Source organism: Poecilia mexicana, unplaced genomic scaffold (genome assembly GCF_051168715.1).
Source record: "Poecilia mexicana isolate PSO_F unplaced genomic scaffold, ASM5116871v1 scaffold_18, whole genome shotgun sequence".
Taxonomy (NCBI): domain Eukaryota; kingdom Metazoa; phylum Chordata; class Actinopteri; order Cyprinodontiformes; family Poeciliidae; genus Poecilia; species Poecilia mexicana.
In genome coordinates, this window is record NW_028263387.1 from 15,939,133 (window position 1) to 15,962,958 (window position 23,826).

Here is a 23,826-nt window from a genome sequence, read left to right on the forward strand (position 1 = left end):
AATATGTGACATTATCCAAGTACTTTTAACTCTTTGCTGTAGCATTTGAACAAGTGCCACCTTTTATATTTTAACCAGTTTTCTCCTCTATGTCAGATTGCATTTGTTGCAGACAGAAGTATTATATTTCGTCTTTCTTGTAAGTGGGGAAAAAAGTGCAGTAGCCTACTATATAACCCTGCTGACCAGCAGTGTGCAGTAGCATTTGGGAGAGCAGCGGCACTGCAAATAGGCACACGAACAAATGAATGAACGAATAAAAACAAACTGAGGTCAATGAGAACCTTATCACATTAACAGGGAGACACTGCTGCTGCTTGGATGTGATTATAATTCAGCTTCACAATGGACATGCTGTGAACAAGTTTATGGGTAGAACAACAGAGTTTTAATCCAAGGCAATCTAGGGGTAGAAGACAGACGTCTGCATCAGCAAATATCCTTTTCCTTCTAAATAGACTTAGGGTAAGGTTAAGTTATAAACCGTCATTGTGACAGAGTCACTGGTTAAGTGTTATTGTGAAGAATCCCAGCCTTTATTTTCAAAATGGGTGTGTCAGTCTCCCATTCCCAGACATTGCTCATCAAAACCTGCCAGAATAATGAAAGGAAAATCAGTCTTGAGAAAAACATTCTGGGTCTCCTAGTCGGAATGGCATCTTGACACAGAAAAGTTAAGGTATTCTGAAACCTTGATAGCGGCCCATGCTCTGATGAATGAAGAAAACAGCGTCCTTTATGTTTCTAAGAACTTTTTCTCTATTCCCACCAATAGTTCCTGAGAAACCTCGCCTCATGGTCAGTACAACAAACATGGGAACGGCTCTCCTCCAGTGGCACCCCCCGGCAATAACCCACGGCCCCCTGCAGGGCTACCGCCTTCGCTTTGGCCGCAAAGACGTTGACCCACTGACTGTTATTGAGTTCCCTGAGCGAGAGAACCATTACACCACCAAAGAGATCCACAAGGGAGCCTCGTACACCTTCCGCCTTTCGGCGCGCAACAAGGTGGGCTTTGGGGAGGAGACGGTCAAAGAGGTGGTCACAAACGAAGAAGTACCGAGCGGCTACCCGCAGAACATTAAGGCAGAGGGAGCCAGCACCTCCACGGTTCAGGTCAGCTGGCAGCCCGTTCTCCTGGCAGAGCGAAACGGTCAGATAGTGAAATACGCTCTGCAGTACAAAGACATCAACAGCCCACGGAGTCCGTCAGAACTCTTCATCACTGCCCCGGAATCAACCGTCCTCCTGGATGGGCTCAGGGCAGACACTACTTATGATATTAAAATGTGTGCCTTCACCAGCAAGGGCTCTGGCCCCTATAGCCCAAGTGTCCAATTCAGAACACAGCCTGTGGATCAAGGTAGGACCAGACACTGAACTTCTTATAGCCCCTTTTTTCCTCTTAAAAATCAACCTTTTCCTGCTCAGACCTGTTCAGCTGCAACTTCCGCCCTAATGTCTCAAAATGCTAAAGCTGACTCAACCAGAAGACTCTGGTATTAACATATTCCCCTATCATTAGTTTTTTTGTTATCCTATAATTTAAGACCTCCCATGGAGTAAGTATGTGTGTCTCTTTGTGTTTTGTCAGTTAAGTAAAGGTCAGTCATTACTGTATAAACGTGGTGTTGGTAAGAAGGTAAGAGGACAGTTTTCAGTTCAACATAGTACTGGTTTCAACCTGGTTTTGAAGGAGACTTTCCCAGGTAAGCACTAGTGCGTGGGGTCAAAGGAAGACGGACGGAGAGGGTGTTTTGTGTCTAAATCATCTGCTCCCCCTTTCTTTTAGCAGTGTTTGCAAAAAATTTTCACGTGAGAGCTGCTATGAAGTCGTCAGTGCTGCTGACGTGGGAAATCCCAGACACCTACAACCCGGCACAACCTTTTACTGTGAGTGCTCGCTCACCTTGCTCGCGGCTTATAACCCCAACACGTGAACATCGCACGACACATTCCCCCACAACGTCTAAATGAGACGTTTCTTTCTCCCCCACACACAGATCCTCTACGATAATGGGCAGAGTGTGGAGGTGGATGGAAAGCTAACACAGAAGCTTATCACGGGTCTTCAACCAGAGACACAGTACTCCTTCCTGTTGACCAACCGCGGGAACAGCGCTGGAGGTCTTCAGCATCGCGTGTCCACCATGACGGCTCCAGATGTCCTTCGCACCAAGCCCTACATGATCGGCAAAACAAATTCAGACGGGATGGTGACCGTAGAGCTCCCGTCGGTCCAAACTTCTGAGACAGTAAGGTGAGCTTGAATGATGCCAGTTTGGAGTGGTATGTAGCTATTTTGTAAGGTATTTGTATGCTGATGAAATAAAAATACCACTGAAAATATTTCCAATCAGACAATATTTTTCCTTCTTTCAGTCAGCTAAAAGACAGTGTGCAGCAACACAGATGCCAGACAAAAATCATCATTGAAATCACAGGTTAAGAGGTTTCAAGAAAAATTTACCTCATTTGAAATCATAAACTTTAAACAACGTTGGTACACCTTAGTTAGGACGGGTCTTCCCATAGACTAATTATGCACAACACCTTGTCAGTAATGACGTATTTTTTTCCCCATAAACTATTTTCATTCCTCCCTGCTTTTGAGACTAATATCCTCTTCACCTCAATCATTACATACTAACGCAGCCGGACTCATTTGACCGCACCCCCCTAAGCCCAGTAAAGTCTCTTACAGCCTTTCAACAAAGCCCAGGATTGTCAGAAGGCTAGGGAGTACAATACATTGCACATGATGGCTTCCAACTCATTTTTTTTTTCTTTTGTTTTTTTGATGCTGCTGGTTGCACTTGGCCCACTGGCTTCCATAATACAGCTTAAGCTAATTAGTTTTGTATTAGCCTGCTATACTGACATTTGGGCTAATGTTGGTGAATTGCCCCACCAGAAAATCTCAAGTTTGGCAGTTTTGTTGCCACCTTGATGATGGGATGAGAATGCTTTTCTGTTTTTTTTTTTTTTTTGTTTTACTTAATCCACTGGGGACCTGAGTAAGAAATAACCGCCACTGGCAAAGTATCCTGAGCATGCTAAGCCACACACAGAAACAGAAACAAGTGATTACACATGACATTTCTTCTTTTTCTGCGTGTTTTCCAGGGGTTACTATATTGTGGTCGTACCTCTGAAGAAGCAGCGCACTGGGAAGTTTTACAGTCCCTGGGACAGTCCGGATGAGATGAATCTGGAAGAGGTGCGTTCCAGATCGTCTTAGAGGAAACATTTTAAAATACCAGCACAATCCACATTCTACTTCCAGCATTCTGTCAAGACAAGCGTCATAGCTCGGTCTGCAAAGTTGTGTGCGACGAACACATATTTAATTTCTCAAAGCAGGAAAAAGTACATCGAGACAGGTATGAGGACAGGGGAGACAGGCGATGAGTCTGTCTGATTGACGCAAATAGCTCCAGAGAGCACTGTTCATATGGAAATGAGAACATGAAGTAGCCATCAATTGGACTGCAAACTGCCATCCCATCTCCACCTTCTCCTCCTCTTTGTATTTGCAGTAATTACCTGAAGAGCTTGCATCAGGCCTTAGCGGCTCTTCGCGTTTCAGGAAAAGCTAGCGCACACGCCACTTGACGTTTTATATTTAGAGCTACATGCACAAAGTTGGGTAATTTTGAAGCATCAAGGTGTGCAGCAGTGTTGATAGCTAAATGATGGCTTTTATAAATACAGATTTAGGATTAAAGTTTGAATCTCACATGTTGAAAGTGTCAAACTTATGAGAATTACTTTTCTAAGTGTGCTTTTCATTTGCTTTCAGACTTGAATCGCACAGTAGTTATAATTCATGTCTGAAGAGGGGGAAAAAAATGCATAAGGCAGCTGAGCACATCTGTGAAAGTGGCCAAAGAATAAAGATATTTCAAATGGTTCAGTGTGTAACGCAACCAGTACCTTCAACAGCTCCAAATGTTTCTTTTGTATTCATTTTAAACTTATTTAATCATTTTGAAAGCCAATCAAAAGCTTGGTTAAGAATCATACATTTAACTGTTTTTATCCCGTTTCTGGCTTGAACTGTGATGTCATTTACCCTTTTATAACAGAAAACTATAAGAATGTCGGTCCCTTTCGCTGCACAGCTGTTTCAGAGTCTGGCAAAGGCAGCGACACTTCTGATGTTTATTTTATTGGTTATAAACCTCACGTTATATCATAGGTACAGATGGATAAAAGAAAACACAAGGGGTCTCATCCAGCAACGCCTTCGTGGCTCATGCCCGGAGGCCCGTGTCTGCAGCCTTGACCGATGGCCCCAAAAGTCACCGTCTCCGTCAGAATTTATTTGTTTGTCAATATTGGCACTCACCTTTTCACAACTTTTCCCAAGGGCAGCTAGATTTAGCCGTGTTGACAGGAGAGATGATTGAAGACATTATCGGGCAGCACCAACACCCCCGCAGCCAAAACAAAGCACACAACGGCCGAGGACACACACTCTGCAATGTGAACGGCAGCCACACACACACACACACACACACACACACATGTTGGATATACGCATTCAGACAGAGAAATGGCTAACCAGGCGCGATTAGCATAATTATCATCCATGCTTTGTAAGAGGAAATTTGAATTTGACGACACCGGCTTGCATGAAGGGCATTGTTTTCCTTTCAGCCTCGTAGGATCATTATCACTTGTGGCTGGGAAAGAAAGGTGGTGAAATCATTTACCCAAATAACAATTACGGAGTCAAAACGGATCGGCGCGATGTCGAAACCCACAAAATTCAATGTCTGAATCCGTTTTTATTTGCGGCTTGTTTAACTTTTCTTCGTTTTATTTGTGTTGGATTAATTTTCTGCAGAAAATGAGTGGAAAATAAATTACAGTACACTTATCAAACGCCGCCAAGTTCTCCCCAGATTTTACTCGTCGATGCGTTTAAGCAGAAAAAAGCTTTTGATTGTATCAACAGAGCGATGCAAGTTTTGAATTAATTCAGTCCGTTTCTCACCGTTTGAAGCCGCCGGATAATCCTCAGCTGCTTTAAATGACGGAAAATTCACACAATCTTTTAATCTCTCAATCTTTTGTTGTCAAATAAAATAAAAGCAGATGAAATAAGAAAAAAAAAAGTTATTGATCTTTCTTCTCATGTTCTGCCTTTTTTTTTTTGCAATTAGCATTTTCGGCTCAGCAATCAAAAGAGATTGTCAGACTCAGTGAGTGCGGGGTTTGTTTTTGTGTGCGTGCGACTGGAACGTGCCCCACGTTATCAGCTGTTTTTTTTTTCTTTCTTTCTTTTTTTTTTTTCACTAAAGCTACTGAAAGAGATAAACCGAACGAGCCGAGGCCTTCGCTTCCAGAGGCACGCCGAGCCCAAAGCCTACATCGCTGCACATTTCAAAGACCTGCCCAAAGAGTTCACCCTGGGAGACGGCAAGATCTACGACGACTTTGAAAACAAACAACTCCAGAACGGCCAGGAATACATCTTCTTCGTGCTCGCCGTGCTGGAGATGTCTGAAAACGTACGTTTTGTTTTTCAGTTCTGTCCTTTATAAAAAAACAAACACTGTAAACGGTTTCACGTTGTCCCTGTACCGCCCAAGATCTCGGTGTAATTTATTGGAATTTTATTTAATAAAAGTGTTATGTAGTTGTATCACCAAGCAACACAACAGACAAGTTAGGGATAAAGAGCTGGTTATAAGAAAATGTCAAAAGAATTGCATTAGCTTTGAAAAAAAAAAAAAAGCATCACACTGAACACCATCACTGTGCTGCGTGAATGCTCCTTATCAGCAAGGAAATTCTCAAATATTCTCTACCTTGTTTGTGTTGGTGAATCATTTAAGATCTCATGAACATACATTTAAGTTTATGGTTGGAAAAAAAAAAGTTAAAAGGTCGGATGTGAATACTTTTTCAAGGCACTGTGATCTTAAAGCTCAAGTTCTTTCCCTGATTTCTTATTTAGTTCTAAAAACTGTTAAGGAAAAGGGTCAAATCCACTTCATCTCGGCCAAAGGCCGCAGTCTGCCTCTGGTTGTGTGTTACTCTGAGGGCTTGTGCAGCTTTGCCACGAAAACTTAAAGCAGCACTGGGAAGGTGTCCAAAAAGAACCTGACCCTGGATGCTTTAGGGAGAGAAACCCCCTGAAGACCTTCGCCGATCGCAGGAACACCTCGATAACAGAGCTCCTCTTTAATTGCATCCTACGTGTGGTCCACCTTATCTCCGCTGCTGCAGCCAGTGTGTCAATGTGCGTGTGTGCGCGCGCATGTGTGTGTGTGTGTCAGTGCGGACGAAAGAGCAGAAAGCAGCATGATTAGGCAGCTGCAGGCAAGATGATGGATTTGATGAGCTCCAGGGTTTACAGCTCTACCTCGTACTCTCTCCACTAACCCCGAGTTCAGGTAGATAATGACGGACAGACGCAAATCTCTAATTTGCCCACTAACGCATACATTTTCTTCCCCGGAGACCATCTTTTTATCTCTGGTTTGAATATGAAATGGTTCAATCAGCTCTTTCCTTGAGAAGAAAGATACACAGATAATTGTAGTTGGTCAAACAGCAGCTGTGCAAAAAAAAAAAAATTACTCAAGAGGAAACTTTGAATTAGCTTTGAATTTGCCTTACTGAATTCACCGCATTGCAAATAAATAGGAAACACCTGGAGCAAAAGATCAGACGGGTTTTAAAACGGCAAAAACTGGACCAAAGTTCTGATTTTTCCTTCTCAGATCATGTATGCCACCAGCCCGTACTCCGACCCAGTTGTTTCAGCAGACCTCAATCCCCAGCCGATCATGGACGAGGAGGAAGGTCTCATCTGGGTGGTGGGGCCCGTGCTGGCAGTTGTCTTCATCATATGCATCGTCATCGCCATCCTTCTTTATAAAAGGTGAGGACATTGCAGCGCATCAGAAACTCACAACAATCCGTCGCAGATAGAAACGCTCGACGTATTCCGCATCACATCTACCAGACATAACAGTGAGGTGCATGAGGCGCTTTTTTTTGTGTGTCTGCAACATTTGTTTCAATCAAGATTCCCCCCCGGAGTGTTTGTCGTTAAAAAAAGCGCAGTTTTAATTTTATCTGACCAAAGAACAAGGTTCATTTCATCATAAAAACTTTGAAAATAACAAAAAAACTCAGATTCCTAAAATGTATGTATTTTGCACACTATTATTTATGTTGTGTCATTTCTTTTGGAGGGTGAGGGGGATCACTACATCAAATCTTGAAATTTTTCTCCCATCCATTTAAAATGTAAACTATCAGCCATTTAAATGTTCTCCTCATTAGCTTCTATCTCTTTAGTTCTGGGTTATAAGGAATCATAAAAATAAAGACAGTATGGTATTTTGAAGTAAAGATGTAGGAACCCTGTTGTTTACTTAGCGACTGAGGAAGTTGGCTTGGCTTGCAAACAACCGGTTGCCGTCTAATGGTTGTTATGGAAACCTGTTGAATCCTAATGCCTCTTTTCCGTTGAGCGGTACGGCTTTGGTCAGTGCAGTTCGGTACCCTGTTTTATGGTCCGGTGTATTGAGGAGAGCATTTTTGGCAGTGACCTGCCTTGTGGCAAGATAAAGTTGGATCCTCGTCCAGCCTTGTCAGTCACAGTTCCAGTTGTTTTGATTATAGCTCTTAGTGTAAATTTGACCAGGTTTTAGCAAGCAGCTATTTTCTTGCGGACATTTCCTGACTAATAAAGATTAACACCCATCCGGTTTACTAAAAATGCCTTGTTCTCCTCTTGTTCCCACTGTGAAGAGTTTATAAAACAAAACAAAAAAATAGGCTACTACGTCACATCATATTTATTCACCGGGGAAACAAAAGTGAATCCATAAGGTAATAAACTCCTAGACACTTATCAATTTACTAGAAGAAAATTGTTTAGAAAATAGATGAATATTGTTTTATTCTTTTTTTTACATCTTCACCAGGGTGGCGAATAATTATAAAGGATGCTATATGAGTGGCAACATTGTAGTGCTGAATAAACTGAAACATTGAACCAAATTCCAGTATTCAGATGTAGAAAAAGTGATTTTTACCTTTAAGCCTGAGGCGCATCGATCCTTGGACTAAGTGTGACCTTCCTTCTCAGTAATTCACATTAATTCTAACATGAGTAATTCCAAACATGCATCTACCCGAACTGTCAAGCCATCAAAGCTCAGGCGCCCACAGTCCTTCAAGCAGACACGTCTGCTGACTGAAAGTTAATCACACGCCTCCCTCCACACACTCAGGAACTCTCTTTAAACTGTAGCAAACACTGCTGTAATGCTCTTCCCACTGAATGAAAATATCCCCCTCCCTCCTCCCTCCCTTTTTTTTTCTTCTTTTAACTGGAACCCCCTAGTGATATTCTGAGCCCGTAATGTCACTGCTCATCAGTCAAGCGTAGGAGGGAAGAGCTTTGACTATCTGCTGCCTGTCACTGCATGTGTGTGAAGCTTTCAGAAGGACCCCGGGGTGTGGGCTCACTTCCCAGCCATCCTAACCTCCCCCCACCCCCCTCCTCTCCCCGCACCTTTCGCCGCTACCCATCCAGCTGGGGAACCTGAGCTACAGATCCTCATTTTTGACCTTATGCTCCCTTCTCCTGTGTCCTCCTGTTTCGCCAGGACACGCGCAGCCTTTAAGCATGCACCTGCACACATTTGCGCTCCTGCATCGTCCACTTCCTCGTCCGTCTCCTCTGGCCTTCTACATAACCAGCAGTTCATTCAGTCAAACATCTACGCCTGAGCTTATTTTCATGGGAGCCCTCAAGCTACAGCTTGTGGAGAGTAACAGCACAGTATGGCTAATAAAAATCCGTTGCAAATAGCCATATTCTACTTTTCTGGATTGTCACTAGCATCAAAATGAACAAAAAAAAAAAAAACTTACATATTTCTTTATATTTAAACTGGAAAATATTTCTTTTTACAACTTGATTAAAAAAAAACTGAGATTATTTTTTTATTATTTATGATTAATTTTCTTTAGCATCTGTAAAGTGCAGTAGATTTAAACATCGAGTACCAGACTAGTTATTGACAGGCAAGGGGACTTTTAGCACTAGAACTAGGTGATATTTCTCTTGAAGATCAATATTCATGGGGTAGAGAATGCAACTTTGATGCAACAACACAACAAAACCGTGGTGAGATCTGCTGAGCCTGGACATAAAAGTAAATTGTACACCTCCAAATACAATCATGGCAATAAAACTGATGGATTTTGTTTCAAATGGGGAAAAAAACCCCACCACAATCCCGTGCCCCATCACACACATTTCATTAAACTCAACGATCCCACGTGTCGTTTCATATAAAATACCAAATGCATGAATCTTTAGTGTGCGTCGTTTCTGAGTTTGATAAATGCATAAAACAGTGGAGTACAGGAACAGACAGACACGCCAATTAGCAGTCAAGAGATGACTTTTTTATGCTTGAACAAGAAGCAATCAGCTGAAACTGCTTGAAATAGCTGAGATACATTGTACGAATCTTGGCTGCACCTGGGAATCTGTAGTGTTTGAAACAAAGAACCTCAAGGCTGCATAATTGAGCATAATCCCCCGAAGTGAAGCATCACTAATCTTGCACACAAAGCAAAAAAAAAAAAAAAGAAAAGTCAGGCGAGATGGATTCATTTTTCTCTTGCTGCTTTTGATTTAGTTTCTGGAAGTCTCAGTAATATTAAAACCTAAAGGTCTCATTCCCTAATGTGTTGCCGTTTCTTTCTTTTATTTTTATTTTTTGCTGACCAATGGAGCAGCAAACCAGACAGGTAAGACTGGCAAAGAACTGAACAAAAAACAAACAAAAAAGAAACCTAGAACTTCTTGGTCAGTTTTTTTCTTTTGCATGTCGCTAATGAACACATCTTTCCCCTGCAAGAGAGGCATGTCGCACATGTAAGACAACAGGAAAAAAGCACATAACTGGGCATTGTCACTGCACGGTTTTGAGCAAAAACACAGTTTTATGTTGTTTACACAAACATTTAAATAAAAAAATGTGGAATAGCATCTTAAATACTTGCACGTAAGAGGACAGCAACAGTTATGTATACTACTTCCAAAATAATCCAGTATTATGAATATTACTACAAGAAGAGTCTTAGCCATGATATTTATCAGTTACAACATAGTAACATACTAATACGTAAACGTATGTTGGCAGGTTATCTGCTCCAGCAGAGCCTTCAGTCAGCTGCTTAACAGACATTTACTTTGCCAACTGTAGTTTCAAAACACTGTCAGATTAATACAAATGTTAGATTCCTCTTATTTAGTTTTGGCACCGTGACTGTTAGTTGTTTTTTTGTTTTTTTTAAACCAGAAATATTTAAACCAAGGTAAAAGTGACTTTCTTGTCATTGAGGGAAGAATGCTGGAGCCTTCATTGAGTGAGCTGACCAGCAGTGTGCAGGCAACAACTGGTGAATTGGGACATTGCTGCAATATTCAGTACTTGGAAGAACTGGAGAAATGTCTGTTGCTCTGACAGTTTCTCTTGCATGAAAAGATGTTGGAAGGCTGTTTGGATGGTTTGATGACATTTTTTTAGCTATTTTTAAACTTAACATTTCAAAACGCTGGAACGTCTTTTTACCAGTAACTGGTTTATACTTACACAAAAGATCCCTTTGAACTGAGGTATGTTATTTAGCATTCCACATGTGACCTTTGGACTTGATTCATCCCGCATTTCTTTATAAACCACTTCTGGGACCTTTGAAGGTTTGTGTTTTTTAGTTCTGTTCAGATATTGGCAGGTTTTACTATTAGGATTTTAGGAGAATTTTTTTTATTTATTTTTTCTTCTTTGCTAAACTATTTCAGTCTGACCTATTAATTAAGACAAGGAGAAGCTAATGTGGTGACGACATGTAATATAATTTCTCAAGAAAACGTTTTTTGGACGTTTGCAACATCATTTGTTGCAATTTCTTTCGTCGAATATGAAAAACATACCATTGGAATACCTGGAAAGACAATGACACTTGAACATCTTCAAAGGTATTGACAAACTGAAAACCATTGTTGCAGTAGCTCTTGTGGTTGATTATGCTTAGTGTACAGTGGTCATAGTTGTGCACTTGTTAGCATTCTTGCCTTGTAGCTAAAAGGTTGTATCTCTACGTACCTCGCCTCTTACCAAGTGGGGATCTCAGGCTTGTGATTTGTGCATCAGATCAGGATATAGTTTTATTTGGGGGCTTCGTCAAGGATACGTATATTTAACTTGTAATGACATCTAAAACAAAGCTGAAAACTGAATGGATAAACATCAAATTAAAGGCTTTAATATCAATTTAAAAACTGCAATGACAAAAAGCAAAGAAAGGCTTACTTAGAATCTGACAGAGCAGGTAAGTTAATAAAATAAACTAGAAGACCAGATTTAGAGAAGCAAGGACAAAAAAAAAAAGATAAGATCATAATTTGACTTTTTTTAAATACACTCTTAAAGCTTAAATGCAAGAGTTTCCCTGAATCAACATTAAAACATTATGCCTAAGCACAAAAGAATAATCCTCAAAGAGCTGTTAGCTGAAAACCTGTACAGTAGATCAACTAAAGGATGATGTACTGCATCTCTCAGGGCCTATGTCAGCTCCCTGCTGGATTTTTTAAAATTATTATTATCTTTATCTGCTGTAGTTACTTGTTTTTTTAATGACTTACACTTTTGTACTCATCTTGTCCACTTTCTTTGTTTTAAAGCAAATTATGGATTTTATGCTGAAAATGAATGAAAAAGCTGAAGTCCAAATAAAGACTAGTGAAGTTCTTCAGGCAGCTTGGGGATGTATTAAAGACCACTTTAAAAGATTAAAAAATAAAGCATGCTGTGCAGGCTTATAAGAAATAAGGACTGGTTTTGCACCGTGCCATATAATTAAGCATATGTACATTAACAAACTCTGGTTTCAGTATAATGCATATAAATCCTGGACCCAACAAAGCCTTCCAATTTTCTTAAAAGCTGAATGCATGACCTGACACTCTCACTGAAACGTGAACATTAAGCTTCACTAAGGATGGAATTAACCAGCTAGAAGCTATTGTACTGCAAGCCATTATACAATGAAGAGATGTTGCTCAGACTATCCCCTGTAGTCCTGCATGCCGAGAGAATGTAGTCCTGTCAGCTCCTTAATTACATATTTCCCCTCATTATTCATGGGACAACAAGGCGCATTTTGAGGTTATACAACAATAGAGAGGGGAGAAAAAAAAAAGCATCTGTTTTCTTGGCTGAGATAATTTGAATTTGTTTTATATCCCGCAGAAAAAGAGCAGAAACCGAAGCCAGAAAAGGCAGCCTTCCAAACAGCAAAGAAATGCCTCTTCATCATCCGACTGATCCGGTTGAGCTCCGGCGTCTTAACTTCCAGACACCTGGTAAGTATTCCAGATCAAGCGTTGTGTGAAGAAAAAAAAAAAAAACAAACCTGAATCTGCATCTTGGTCTGAATGCCACTGATTGCTTTCTTCAAGGGAACAAAACCAAATATTCCTCTTCATCACCCTTTCTTGGTAAGATTGACACTGAACAAGGGAGCGTTTTGCACAAGAGGCCGTGGACAGGTGCTCTGAACAGACAGAGAGGGTCAATACTGACATGGGTCTCTCTGGAGACGCCTCGCTGTGGAAAATCCGGAGGCAGGAATGCGGGCTCGACACTTCAGTGGCATATGTCATCGCCGTCTGCATCTGGGTTGTACAGGTCATTACTGCTTGTCACGCTCACCCAGAATAGCACAGACCTGCATTGCAGGAGGCGAGCGAAATACGAAATTAATCACGGCTGTGTGAAAACCACGAGCTGGCGAGAGGATGACGAAACCCGTGTTTTTGCGGCTTCGAAGTCGTTCGCATTTTGTCGCATTCCAAACATGCTGAGATTTTATCTGATAAGCCGACACAAAGTAGTGCAATCAAACCTTGCAAGGTCGTTTTCAAATTATTTTCCTACAAACGTTTTAAAAGTGTGACATCAATTTGTGTTTGTTCCGCTTTACACTGATACCCGTAAATAAAATCCAGTGCAAGAAGATGCACTTAGGAGTCACCAAGCCAACAACTGGAGTCCACCTGTGTTGAAATGATTCTTGATGGAGATTTGCCTTCCAGCAGGACAACACAGCAGCCAGAGCTACAATGGAACAGTTTAGTTTGCAAAATTGACAACATATCCTGAAGAGTTTGCAGCTTTAATGACATTGACGCCCATTTCAGACGCCATTGTACTTCATAATTCCATACTATTTTGTGTCGGTTTATTAAATAATGTCCCATTTAAATGCACTGGAGTTGCAATGTGATAAAATATGAATCCTTTGGCAAGATGCTGTATTACCAGGAAAGGAGACACACATTTTCTCCAGGGCCAAAAGTGGCACATTTTAATACAGTTTGACTTTCTTTGGGTCTGACTGCTTCAGAACGGGTGTTCAGACGCTGCCAATAACGTTGTAATATGAAACGCGTATTTTTCAGGTCAGCTAGCCCAAAAGGGGGATAAATTATCCCGGCAGGCTCATTTGTGCATATTCAGAAAAGCTCCGTTGGGATTTTAGGGCCATTACAGATCATTTTATCCAAGCAGGAGGAGTGTTTTCACCTCAGCCTGGAACTGATTCCAACCATCCTTCCACTATTTTTCTCACCTCTCAAGCCGATCTTTTTTTTTTTTACTTACTTAGAGCCAGTATCTTGGCTCTCTGAAGCTACAGAAAGAACCAAATATTTTTCTTCTCACCACAGGACCACTTTCCTCCAGAGCACTTCTACCTAAGAACACCTCTCTCTGCTGCACTTCCCCTCCTTTTCACCTCTTCACCCCTCTCATTGGACATTTTCATCTTAAGGATTCTTGATGTCTGAACGATGGCATGTCAGGAAAGGCACTCTCGTGGTTGCACCTCAACCCCTCTCCCTCCTCCCCAATCCCTTTAGTAAAAATGGATTTTGAGTGGCGCACTGCAATAAAGGCAGTCCTTGCAGTCGTTCGAAGGGATGTATAAGTGGGTGTGAAAACGTTGCAGCTTCCATTTGCTAATGCCCACTTGTGCCAGAAACCAGAATGAAACGTAGTGTCGCATAGAGCGCCAGGCGCCCAGCTTGGCAAAATAACACATCCTCTCTTCCGTCATAGCCACAGTGAAACACGTTGCTTTGGTGAACGTCTCTTCCTGGACCTTTTTTTTTTTTTTTTATACAACCTGACTATAAATTATTTATACAGTGTAATTCTGCCTCGTGGAATCAAATCCATCTGAACTGCTGCAGCACACCAAGTCTGTTAAGTTAGTTTTAAATTATTACAATCTGGAGACGGCTCACTCGAGATTATTTTATCCTTGACATACCTTTGTCACATAATACTACATTAAACCCAGTACAGCCGTTGTATGTGTATGCTTGAGATCTAACTTTCTAATACAATGTTCTGGATTCTGCATTGTTCTTTGATGGCATGTGGTTTTTTTTTTTGTTTGTTTTGTACCAACTGGGATTTCTAATCCAAGACTATGGTGGGTTAAAAAAAAAAGTTTAAACTAAAATAAGCAAAACTCTTCTGTTTCTGAAAGCATATCTGCCCCGACACATACAACCCTAATTAGCTCTTACTTCCTCTGATGATGATCAGCTTGCTTTGTCGCTAGGCTAACATTAGCATTTTTCTCCAGGTTTTGATATGACTTGTTGATAATTAAGTTTGTAACATATCTTATTGGATATATATTACAGCTATTTCTTATTGGAAAAATAACTTACTGGAAAAATTGTCCTACTTAAATTTGTTGCTTTGTTTCAAAAATTATAGACGCTAATGATCAGAGCTGCCCTTTGTGTAACCCTCCCACAAAGACAAAAACAGATGCCTCATGAGACCATATGCTTAAACACACATATAAACATAATTCTAAAAAGAAAAAAAACACTTAATTTTGTAGGGAAAATCAAGCCACCCGTCTTGCTGGCTAAGATTATAAATTGATGCCATCAGAATTTGAGGTCAGTCAGACAAAACCTCCTTTTGATAACACCAGTCATTTACAAAGGACTGGTGGCTTGATCAGTGCATCTCTACCAGTTACTCTTCAGAAATGTCCCTCCAGATGAAATTGAAATGAAGAATTTCTCTAATATTTATTATCTGTAATGAAATGTATTTTTAGTTGTGATTAATCCTTATATACATAGTCTCTGTTCAGTAAACTAAACAAATCATCAGATCATTCAGTCTACCTCTTCCCTGTGAAATTAGCACAGTGGCATCACAATATTTTGTATGTTGCTAATCTCCCATATAGTATAGACAAAATCAACTATTTCTTATCCTTTTTCTACCTTTTGTCTTGTTTTGTTTTTTTTAACTAAAAACAGTCATCACATTGCTGTGACGTCTATAATAAAGTTAATTTCACCCACATTTCCTCCACAGGTTCAGGTGCGCCCAGTCACCCCAGTAACCTCCATTTGTCAAGTTAGTTGTTCTCGATTATGCTTTTTGACATGACCCATAATCGTTTTCTTTAGCCTCAGTTCTTTCCTCCTTTTGTTTTTGCTAAGTCTTGTGTCCACATCCGCATCTAATTCATCACGCCGTTTAACACCATTGTCATCGCAGGAGGCAGAGTTTGAAATGACATCACTCAAAGCAGATGTCAGCAGCCTAACATTCAGCGTGTGACGTTTGTGTGTTTTGGGGGATGTTTGTGTGTGTCCGTGCACACGCTGTCATTGCTAACTACCCACTGCGGCGTTCTGTGTGAATAACGTTTTTCTCTCTCCGTAGGGAGTGGGGGCTAAAGTGTGCTCGATGGCCTCTCATTGGCTTTTGTGTCTCTTTATTAGCATGGTCACTGCTTTGAGTAAAACAAACTAGCCTAACAAGATTCACTCTTCCACCTCCACCTCTTATAATCATATGCTGGTAATCGAGGCTTGTGCCTGAGCGATGATCGGTCCATCTTGTTTTTTTTGTGACAGGTATGGCGAACCATCCTCCGATCCCCATCATGGAATTGGCCGATCACGTAGAGCGTCTGAAAGCCAATGACAACCTAAAGTTTTCCCAGGAATATGAAGTAAGTGTCAACTCTTTGTTATAGGTACAATTTAGTTAGGGTCAAAACTTCTTGTGGTTCTTGAGAGTCACTTAAATATTTAGGTGTAGTCACCACAAAAAAAAAAAAAAAGAAAGGAAAAAAAAAACATCAAGAAGCAAAAGTACGTGTCTGCTGTAAAGTTTGTATGAAAACATTAAGACCAACGGTGTTTCCAAAGGTTTTGGCCTCACAAAGTTGAGTCAAGATCCTTCATAAAGTCAGTCAAACTCTGCTTTTCAAATAAAATATGTAAGAAGTCGCACAATGAGGACGCATGAAAAGTAAAACAAGCATAATATCTTATGATATTACTGTAGAACCTAGAAGTCTAAAGCCCTTTGGGATCTTTTAGAAAAGTCTCCAACAATATGAATTAGTCCCGTATGCCAGTTGGTAATTTAGCACTATGCCTTTCATAGATCCTTAAAAAAAAAAAAATCTTCAAAAAAGGCCCCAGCTGCATTTGAAAAATAATTACCACTTTTCTGGCCGTCTCTCTGTGCTGATCATTCAGCTCCTCCATAATCTACGAGGTCACCTTGTGGGCCTCAAACTGCCAAGCTGCCAAATCATTAGTGCCGCTTAAGTACCTTTCTATTCCAATTTCATACTGCTTATTTCAGAGCAGTGGAAAGCAATTTTATGAGCACAATGTAATAAAGATTTTTATATTGTAAGCAACGTTGCAGCCCATTGTTTGAACATATTTTGGTAAAAATCAAACTGAGCCTGACTTTCCATGCCTTTGTTTAGGATAGATTTGGACAGGACATATTGATCAGAAAAATACGTCCTTGGGAGGCTAATGTTTGGGGTAATTGTGCTAAAATTAAAGGGTTTAGCTTGGCAATGGCTATAGTTCTGGAGATTTTTGTTTGTTTGTTTGCTTTTGGAGAAACCTGCATCAACATTTTCTCTGGGATCAGGTTACAAAAGCTTGGTAATACCTAGGTTGTGCCAGTAGGGGGTGATAGCATGAATACTATCCATCCATTTTCCTTCACCCTTGTCCCTCAGTGGGGTCGGGAGGGGTGCTGGTGCCTATCTCCAGCTCACGTTCCGGGCGAGAGGCGGGGTACACCCTGGACAGGTCGCCAGTCTGTCGCAGGGCAACACAGAGACACACAGGACAAACAACCATGCACACACACCTAGGGGCAATTTGGAAAGGCCAATTAACCTGACAGTCATGTTTTTGGACTGTGGGAGGAAACTGGAGAACCCGGAGAAAACCCACGCATGCACAGGGAGAACATGCAAACTCCATGCAGAAAGACCGGGGCCAGGAATCGAACCCAGAACCTTCTTGCTGCAAGGCGACAGCTCTACCAACTGCGCCACTGTGCAGCCAGCATGAATACTAAAAGCATCAAAATTCAACAGAAGAAATTCCTGAACATGGCTAAAGTAGATCTGGGCTGAAGATTTGACCTAAAGAGTTGTACCTCATAACGCAGGACATTTTTCTTACCGGCTTTGATAATCAGTGATGAAATGCAGTTTTGTGACTCCATTAAACAATATTTACCAAGAGAAAGTTCATTGGTAATTTTAGTTTGACAAAGGGTCAAATTTCAAATGTGAAATTTAATGTCATATACATTTTTTCTGGGCTAAACAGGGGTCAGAAACAAAACAAATGGAAAACAATATCGACTAAAATGATGATTATTCATTATTAGTTTCTTATTCACTTAGCAGAGAAATAAGGTGGCGCACAGTCAATAATAGCCTTTATGAGAATGAAATTGTTTATGGATAAAATAACTGGAGTTCTCTGGAAGTCATTTGTCATTAAAAAAAAAATCTCTCCCAATGCAATTTGTGCATATTTTTTTCTATTTTACCTATTTCTTCTTTCAAAACAAAGGTAATCTTTAACTCAAAAAACTTTGGGTATCAGTTTATTTCCACCATGGTAGCTCTTTTAAGCTTGAGGGCTTGCAGTGGTTAGCATGGCTAGTGTAAGTGTAACTTTTCCATAGAGTAGTATTTCATTAATATTTCAAAGCCTTTCTGCTTCACTGTGTTTGTGCAGCCGAGAAGGCCTTACAGCAGCACAAAAAAGGAAAAAAAAATCAATATTATGCATAGCAGAAGCACATAATGTACGTTTTCAGCTTTTACTCTCCAACAAATGTGCTATTAGAGTCGGCAAAAGCTAAAATAGGATCTGGGGTCAACTGAAACATCAGACATACCAGGCGGAAATATTTATAAGTGCTTTTACTTTAAAAAAAAAAAAAAGGAAAAAAATCCCCACATTCTAGCTAAACAGGACCTGGACAGTATCTGAATGCATAAAACCATGTATGGCCTTGCATATACTCTTAAAAAAATGAATTAAACATTTGTCAAAAACATCAGATCCAACTTTCATTTGCAGTTTTTTTTTTTTTTTTTTTTGCTGAAAGGAGAATTTAAGAATGTGGAAACCTCCTAAACGTCAACAGTCAATGTTCTCTCATGTAATTTTTATTCATCTTGTGTCAAAACTTTTTATTGTGGTAACAGTGTGATGCTCTTCCCCTTGCCAGTCCATTGACCCCGGTCAGCAGTTCACCTGGGAGCACTCCAACCTGGAGGTCAACAAACCAAAGAACAGATACGCCAACGTAATTGCCTACGATCACTCCAGAGTCCTACTCTCAGCTATTGACGGTACGTCTCCCTTCCTAACTGCTGCATTGCTTGTAATGATGACCCGTAGAAACATGTTTTAAAGACCTCCTGGGCATTTTTACACTGTTAAATTTCATTATATTCATACATGAATATGAGTGGCGGCTCATACAAGAAACGCCGGCACATAACAGTGATGTTTGTAGTAAACATTACCTGTTCATTTGTGTTTCTGTATTTTTTTGCCAACAAAAAACAAAGTAGATTTGACAGGAAATGCCATTTTATAACATAAATATACAAAAACAAACATATGGCAAATTTGGCTGCAGCTCAAATGTCTCATTGTGACAATTGAATTGTGACAATTTGCCATGTTATATAGTCAGAATAAAATATTGGTGCAAATTTTACTAAAGTACATTGTTACACAAACAGGTAAAAAATGCTTGTCTAAGAAATGTCAGTTGACTGCGGTTCTAGAGTTTGTAGCAATCCCACCTCCTGAGCAAGCATGTGGCGACATTGGAGAGGAACCCGTCCCTTTAAACCCGTCCCTTTAAACAGGAAAAGCCTCTGCACTTCCAGAACCAGGAGGTGCAGATGGTCAACTGCTGTGACAGGAGAATCCACAATGTTGATGACAGCAAAATCTGAGTCAATTTCTTTGGGCAGGAGATAAATACAGCTACAAACATGAGTACTGGATTACCTCAAGAGAAACACATACTTTAAGACATACTTTTCTAATCAGAGAAGTTATGTCAGTAATTTTGTCCAGGAGAGAAATTAAATTAAACACAAAAGCACTGAGCAATGAATGCTTTCTTTTACCAGGAGTGCTGTTTATAAAAAAAGAATACAACTGACTTAATGGTAACAGTATCTCCATAAGAGCTTTTTTTTTTAGATGTACTGTTTCTCTGAAAAGAAAGCTCACAAAGTTATTAACAGCAGTAGCAAAAATCCAGAGAAGAAAAACATGACTTTCTATTAAAAGAGTGTTCAGTAAGTCAAAGGCAATATAATCTCTGTCAGTAGCATCCATAGAGAAATTCAGCTACTTCTGGACCAGATACACTGGACCAGGAGTACTTTCTATCTAATTTTGCAGGAAAACCTCCCATCACAAATACACACAGAGCCAGAGATATATATTTTTTTTTACCAAGTATACTCTCTACGAATGAATGATTGAATCAATAGTCTTCCTGTACAGCACAAAAAGGACAGTTGTTGGTGTGAACAGGCAAAACTTAAACTGCAGTGTTAGAGGGAGGTATGAAATGACATCTATAACGTGTTGCACATCAGTGCTCCCTGTACATGAAAAGGCCTTTCTGAAACTTTCCCTGCAAAGTACTAACTCATTCATCGGTTTACGATTAAACACAACTGCGCCCACACACACACACACACACACACACACACACACACACACACACACACACACGCACACAGCTATTAATTAAGCATTTCCACTCAGCTGCTCCCATGGAAGAAAATGGGAAAATAAATAAAATAGTAAATGGATAAAGTGACTTAGAGAGCATCTTTTTTCCAGTCTATTAGAAACCGCCCACAACTTAAAAGTGTTGATGGAGCTCCATTAGCGAGCCACTGGAAAAAAAAACACATCTGCTGAAGACACTGCTGCTTTCAGATGGACACGAGAGACAATTCTTAACAAAAGCATTTTGGCAAGCAGTGCATCTGTTTCTTTATGTTCTCTGTGCAAACTAGTCCACAGAGAAACAAACAAAGGGAATTGACTTTAGAGTTTGAAGTTAAAATTTACATATGTGGACATGAATCGGCAGGATCTCTGGAAAACAGGCGTTCTGTCTGCGATGACTTCACTGTATTTACTCAAGATGTCTGAACGCATCCATCAAGTTCTGCTGAATTAAAGTTGACTAGCCTTGATTAGTTTATTTAGTTCTACTTAAACCCCGTAAAGTTTATAGAAGCACTTTAATTCATTGAATACCTATCAAGTTTATTATTTCAGTAATCCCTATTCAAATGAGGACACATCTTAATTTTGATGATTGTGGCTCACACGTAGGGCTGCACAATGGTGGAAAATCATACAAATCAATTGTTAGGGAAGTAAATCCACATCTTCCTCACTGCTGTGGTTTCTCATCTTTGCTTCCAAACAACTCTGTGACATTTACCGTCCAGGAGACTGTAATCTGTGTCAAAAGTGTGCAACAGCTGCAGTGACATTCTGCACACCAGTGTCATATTCAGCCTCCTGGACAAGGTGTAAACTCATGAAACTTTGAGTATATTTGCCAATAAATATCATACTCCAGAGTTCTTTGCAATATTAATACTCTGAACAGATGAAAATATAATGGCAACAAATTAGAAAATTAGAATGAGGGCAATAAAGTTTAATACAAAAAATGTGCTGGCCTACACACACACACACACACACACACACACACTGCTAACTCTACTGTTGGCGACTCCACCGCAAGGAGTCGCCAACAGTATTTATTTATTTATTTATTTATTTTTAAAAAAAAATAAAAATAAAAAAAAATCTAAAAAACAAGCCGAAATCTGGAAGTAATTATCAGACCTTCAGTATGTTCTTCGCGATACCTTCATCTTCCTCCAATGAGGATCGAGGGCCAGCTGAGCTACGCTGCAAGAACATCAACGTTTTAATGTCTTAATGGCTGCATTGACTTAGAAAATGGAGAAATTTACACAAATCCTGAGTGACAGAAGGAATAAAAGAAAAATCCATTTGCAAATGTACATTTAACCAACTCGCCTCATACTCATTAAACCACCGTAATGTCTCTGTTTGTTTTTGGGTTTTTTCTTTTTTTTCCTTTTAAAATGGAGAACGCCCAAGGCTTAATTGTACTTATCCCTTGTCCATCACAGAAATGCACAGCCGCTTGTTTCTGTGTGGACGGCTTCAGCGAGGGTGGGTGGGAGAGTAGAGAGAGAAAAAAAACAAAAAAAACAATGTGGGTGGGTTCTTTTAATGTGTTCATATTCCATTTTCTTTCTCTTTTACACTGTTGAATGAGTTACCTGAGAGTAAAAGGAAGTCTGAGGGAGAGGAAGCAGCTGGAGTGAAGTGGAGGGGATGAGGAGAGGGGGGGGTATTTCTCTGAGACGTGGCGCCCATGCAGATGAGACTTATCTTGGTCGACCATGTGTGCACGGAGCCCCTAAACTGCCAGTCCTCAAGCATTGACTAGCTGTCAGCTCTGTCTGTTTTGCCTGGATTCGAAAAGGCTGCTGCGCCTTTCATTTATTATAAGCAAAGGGAAACGGGAGAGCAGAGCTGGGGGAAAATTGTTTTGCTACTTTCTCGCCGGTTTGTTTTTCTCCGTGTGAGACCGAGCTTTATCTGTAAGTCAGTTGCAGATATGGAATAGGGAAATGTGTTGTTGATAGCAAACACAAATCCCTTCGGACGGGTAACACTGCCCCCCATCCCCCCGCCACACACACACCCCAAAAAAAAGGAGCGTTTGTTGCTGCGTTGCTTACAGCAAACATTAGTCTGACTGAAATCATTTCAGGAAAAGCATTAGAAAGTCTGACGATGCACTAAATAGGCACAGTGATGGAGCTGTATGGAAAACAACAACTTACACAAACGTCAGGATTTCTGTGCAGTCTGGAAAAGTTGACATCCCGTTTACTTTCTCTATGAAACTAGTAACTTTGCTTTCCGTCTTTAAGGAATCCCTGGAAGTGACTACATCAACGCTAACTACATAGACGGCTACAGGAAGCAAAATGCCTACATCGCCACCCAGGGAGCGCTGCCGGAGACGTTTGGTGAATTTTGGAGGATGATATGGGAGCAGAGGAGTGCCATCGTTGTCATGATGACCAAACTGGAAGAGAGGTCGAGGGTATGGGACAAAAACGGACACCTGTTTACATCAAACAACACAGTTCTACTAATCATAAAATAAGGCCTTCCTCAACTCTCACATTATGTTGTTGTTCGATAGTTTTGACTCATTGTGGAATATAGATTATCGTGATCAGGAAGAGAAAGTTTTAACTTGTGTTCACACTCTTTGTAAAACATGTCATTTTAGCAGATAATGATCCAGTTCATGTTTGTTGAGGGAAAGTATTTTAAAGTTTAGAACTTCTGGTGATAAAGTTTTTCCCTGAGAAACAGTGACATGACAATGAGCAGGAGTCTGTCAAAAAAATGTGTTTTCAGTACTTACGAAACATTCTGGCATTGTAAGTCACTTTTTTAATGTTTACTTTGATACTCAAATGCTGCCACACAAATAACTGAAGAGTGGCAGGAGCTGCCCCGATGCCAACATAGCCAAAAAGTCATGCTAACCGCACCAGAACTGCAGAATTTCTCTAAACAATAAAAATCGCTATAAATATCGTTAATGTTGCTAAATCTTGTTAAGCCCATAGTAATTTAAAACAATTGAGAATCACTGCTTCGTAGTTAACAGTGCTTTGTTGTTTTGTTTTTGCGAAGCTCAAATTATTAAAAAGTGAAATATTACTAAACGGTGTGCTTCATGCTGGTGCCATTTGGCTTAAGAGTCTCATAGGACTCCTGTTAGGAAATATGATAATGATAACTACTCTTAAACATACTCCTTTGAGCCAATCAATACTTTAAATAACTCTTCAGGAGCTTGGTTATTTCCTCCCCGGCTGCGGCCGTGCTTCTCTTTGTCTCTTTGTCCAAACGCAGCAATTCAAGTGTTTTATTCGACACAAAGAAACCAGAGTGGCAATAAAGCAAAGACGCTAATATGACTGGACGTTGTGTTTAAATTCGTAATTATAGATTAAGTCATGGCAATTAATGGCACTGGTGGCTGCATGCAAATATCTCAGGCCATTTCATTGATTGGGAAATTAAAGCCAGTCAGCAGGAATGAGGGGCGAGGAGGTCAACGTTTGTTTTGTCCATTGTTTGGCTGTGCAAAGTGGTCTTACAAATATCAGACAATGATTTGCAACATTACTTATTACATTTTGTTTAGTAAAAAGCAGAAGGTTCGAGGTTTGGTATTCACTATTGTGATTTTACGGTAT

At 40.3% G+C, this 23,826-nt stretch overlaps 1 protein-coding gene across 4 annotated transcripts in view; it reads left to right on the forward strand.

The window, feature by feature from the left end:
- Nucleotides 1-23,826, forward strand: part of ptprda (protein tyrosine phosphatase receptor type Da) — a 167,272-nt gene that overhangs the window by 126,555 nt on the left and 16,891 nt on the right. Inside the window, exons 15-25 of one of the 4 annotated variants that reach the window (XM_088015914.1) lie at nucleotides 776-1,363; nucleotides 1,793-1,893; nucleotides 2,004-2,260; nucleotides 3,127-3,220; nucleotides 5,310-5,519; nucleotides 6,738-6,898; nucleotides 12,306-12,418; nucleotides 15,468-15,509; nucleotides 16,016-16,113; nucleotides 18,672-18,795; nucleotides 22,477-22,652. In XM_088015914.1, the coding sequence (XP_087872040.1) occupies nucleotides 776-1,363; nucleotides 1,793-1,893; nucleotides 2,004-2,260; nucleotides 3,127-3,220; nucleotides 5,310-5,519; nucleotides 6,738-6,898; nucleotides 12,306-12,418; nucleotides 15,468-15,509; nucleotides 16,016-16,113; nucleotides 18,672-18,795; nucleotides 22,477-22,652 (1,964 nt within the window). The remainder of the gene's footprint in view (nucleotides 1-775; nucleotides 1,364-1,792; nucleotides 1,894-2,003; nucleotides 2,261-3,126; nucleotides 3,221-5,309; nucleotides 5,520-6,737; nucleotides 6,899-12,305; nucleotides 12,419-15,467; nucleotides 15,510-16,015; nucleotides 16,114-18,671; nucleotides 18,796-22,476; nucleotides 22,653-23,826) is intronic. The other 3 variants (XM_088015915.1, XM_088015916.1, XM_088015917.1) reach the window with 3 other exon arrangements.